This window comes from Athene cunicularia, assembly GCF_003259725.1.
Source record: "Athene cunicularia isolate RWA chromosome 27 unlocalized genomic scaffold, athCun1 chr27_part1, whole genome shotgun sequence".
Classification (NCBI taxonomy): Eukaryota; Metazoa; Chordata; class Aves; order Strigiformes; family Strigidae; genus Athene; species Athene cunicularia.
In genome coordinates, this window is record NW_020799138.1 from 5,470,600 (window position 1) to 5,473,253 (window position 2,654).

Genomic DNA, 2,654 nt, shown 5'->3' on the forward strand with positions numbered 1-2,654 from the left:
GAAGGGGCTTCAGACTCACCTGGTTCCCAAGCAGAAGGAGCCAAGAGAAGGGCATGAGAGAGCAGGGACTTGGGCTGCCTTTTATACCTGCCCTTCACTGCCGCAGGACCAGAGGCACCCTTTGCAGAGGTAACAATTTTCTGACAAGCTCCTCTTGAATGCAAACCATCGCAGCTAATGATATGGGCTGTGCTTTCCTTTCCTGCACTGCTTCTTTTCATTTCCAGGTCTGTGCCATGCCCATTGCCCAGTGAAGGCTTGTTCTGAGCACTGGGATGAAAGGCCCCAGGATTTGTAGGGCAGGAATGCAGCAGTGCTGGCAGAAGACTCAGCTACACTGTTGGATGTTTCCAGAGCAGGCAAGTGATGTCAGCCTGGGTCGCTTTGGTGGGGCTGTTTGAAGTGTTATTAGAATGAAATTCCAGCCCTCCTCAGATGGATGCCGTGGGATCCCACCCATGAAGTTATACCATGTCCATATGTTTGCCTGCCTCCCTCCTCAGCTCACATCCGTGGTCACTTGTTGTTGCCTCCCCAGGTGTAGGTGTTGTGCTGCTGGGGTTTGATCCCATCCTGCCTGACACTGTCCAGTCCCCAGGGATCCTCAGCAGTGTCCATGGTCCGTTGTGTTCCCATGCTTGTTCTTTTCTTGTGTTTACATGTAAGCAGACACGTTTGTGTGAATGCATGTGGGAGTACAAATCTGTGTAGAATTCTATGTTAGTGTACATGAGCCTGTGTGTGTGTGTGTCCTTGTGTGTCCTCCATCAGGAGGGAATGTGCTGCTCATGGCAGGGACACTCTCCTCTGCTCTGTCCATGAGCACCACAGAGCAGCAGGTTCCCGGGGTCAGAAGGAGCCTGAGTGCAGCTGAACGGTGATGGCACCAGCCTGCTAGAGATATGTCCAGGGAAGAGGCTCTGAAGTGCAGCCCCTGGCTCCTGAGCCCTCCTTCGCCTGCCCCTCCAAAGCTAACACACCGCTGCTGCCAATGTCAGGCCACTACAAGGATGGTTTCACTCCAGTTTGGGCCCTTCGTTTAATTCAGTGTAACAACCCTGGGAGTGCCTCAGCATGGCTGGCAGTGCCCCCTCCCTGCCTCTCCAGGCCAGGACACGGCTGCTCTCCCCAGCTCGAGAGAGATCAGGAGGATGGGGATTGCTTTCTGGGCAAGGAGAAAGGCTGAGGAATCCTGCTGGCCATGTGCTGGCCATCCCTGAGGGGACCTGCTTCCCGTGCAGTGTTGGTGCTGTCTGCAGCAGGACATATCAAAATGTACCTGTGCAGATCATAGGTCAGGTGCTGCATCAGGCAGGACTTGAGACCTTGGACCAAAGAGGTAATGAATGAAAGGAACACAGAGCCTGATATCACTGTGCTCTGGGGGGAAGTGACAGACCCTGTGGCTCGCACAAGGAAAGCCACAGAAATGATGGCTGCCTTGGACTTCAGCCCACAGGGACCACAAGGGAAAGTTCATTTAGGTTTGACACCACATCCCCCAAAGCCTGCTGCTGTCCCACAGGGCTGTCCAGGGGAGACACTCTTGGCAACAAGGGCTGTCTACAGTGGGTCAATGTTCTAAGCCCATCTGTCCCCCTGAATATTTGTCTGCCTGGGCTCAGGCCCAGCTGGGACACAGTGCAGCCAAGGCTTCCCCCTTCCCTTGAGCAACCTCGGTGAGATCAGTGCCAGGGAGCTCTGCTGGGAGAGCTCAACCAGGGCTTTATCCCCTCTCCGTGGAGCTGCTGCTGGGCTGAGGCTCTGGTGTAGCTGAGGGAAAAATTGCTGGTGGCTCAGGAGGGAACAGGCACTGTGGAATAAGGGAGGGGCAGGAGCGGTGTGTACCTAGAGTTAGCAAGAAGCTGAATGCCTCTCTCACACTTAATTTCAGATGAAATTTTTCAGAAATGTGTTCAGTGAGAGACTGATAATGTGGGTGGAATATTGTCTGGACTAACCGGCTCAAGAAGGGTTTGTGTGGTGCAAATCCCAGCTGGCAGAGTCTGATGGGCTTTCTCAGGGATAAGCAGGACGATCAATAAACCAAAGATTTCATGAACACATCGAGCGGTGGGAAGGTCAGAACTTCCTGCAAGTTTGGGCATGACACCCAACCACAGGCAACAGGCAGACAATGAAATCTCTCAGCCAAACTGTTCCCAGGAGATCCAGAAAATAAGAGTTCAAAGGAAAGAGAGAAGATGGAGAAGACTGTGGAGGAGTTGTACAACATATCAAGGCTTCTGGAACAGGGACATTTGTAGGTTCTGCAGTCTCCACCGCAGAGCGGCCTGAACTAACGGGAACTGTTCCAGGTGGGGTTGATCCAGACAAGCTCAGGTCCATGGTGACTCTGTGATTCCCCCTGTCCCCTGCCCTCCCTGAACCCTGCACGCCCATGTCACCCTGGGCCTGCCATCCCCTCTGCTCCAGAGCAGCTCGGAGGCATTGTGCTCGGCCTGCAGAGGGGCAGCTGAAGGGAGGCTCTCAGCCTCCTCCCTGCCAGGGGCAGCAGGGGAGTGGCTGCTGTTTGCAGGCGCTGAGCTCGGGGCCAGCTCTGGGAAGCGGCTCCATGTGCTGGGCCAAGGCCCTGGTGCTGCCCCAGGCTGCAGCTGGCGCTGGGCAGGCTTCTTCTTGCCGGGGAGCCCTTG

The 2,654-nt window shown here is 55.0% G+C and overlaps 1 protein-coding gene across 1 annotated transcript in view; it reads right to left on the reverse strand.

The window, feature by feature from the left end:
• Positions 1-1,796: 1,796 nt before the first annotated feature.
• LOC113489116 (olfactory receptor 6F1-like) overlaps positions 1,797-2,654 on the reverse strand; it is an 8,594-nt gene continuing 7,736 nt past the window's right edge. Inside the window, 1 exon segment of the mRNA XM_026864629.1 lies at positions 1,797-1,813. Coding sequence (XP_026720430.1) covers positions 1,797-1,813 — 17 coding nt within the window.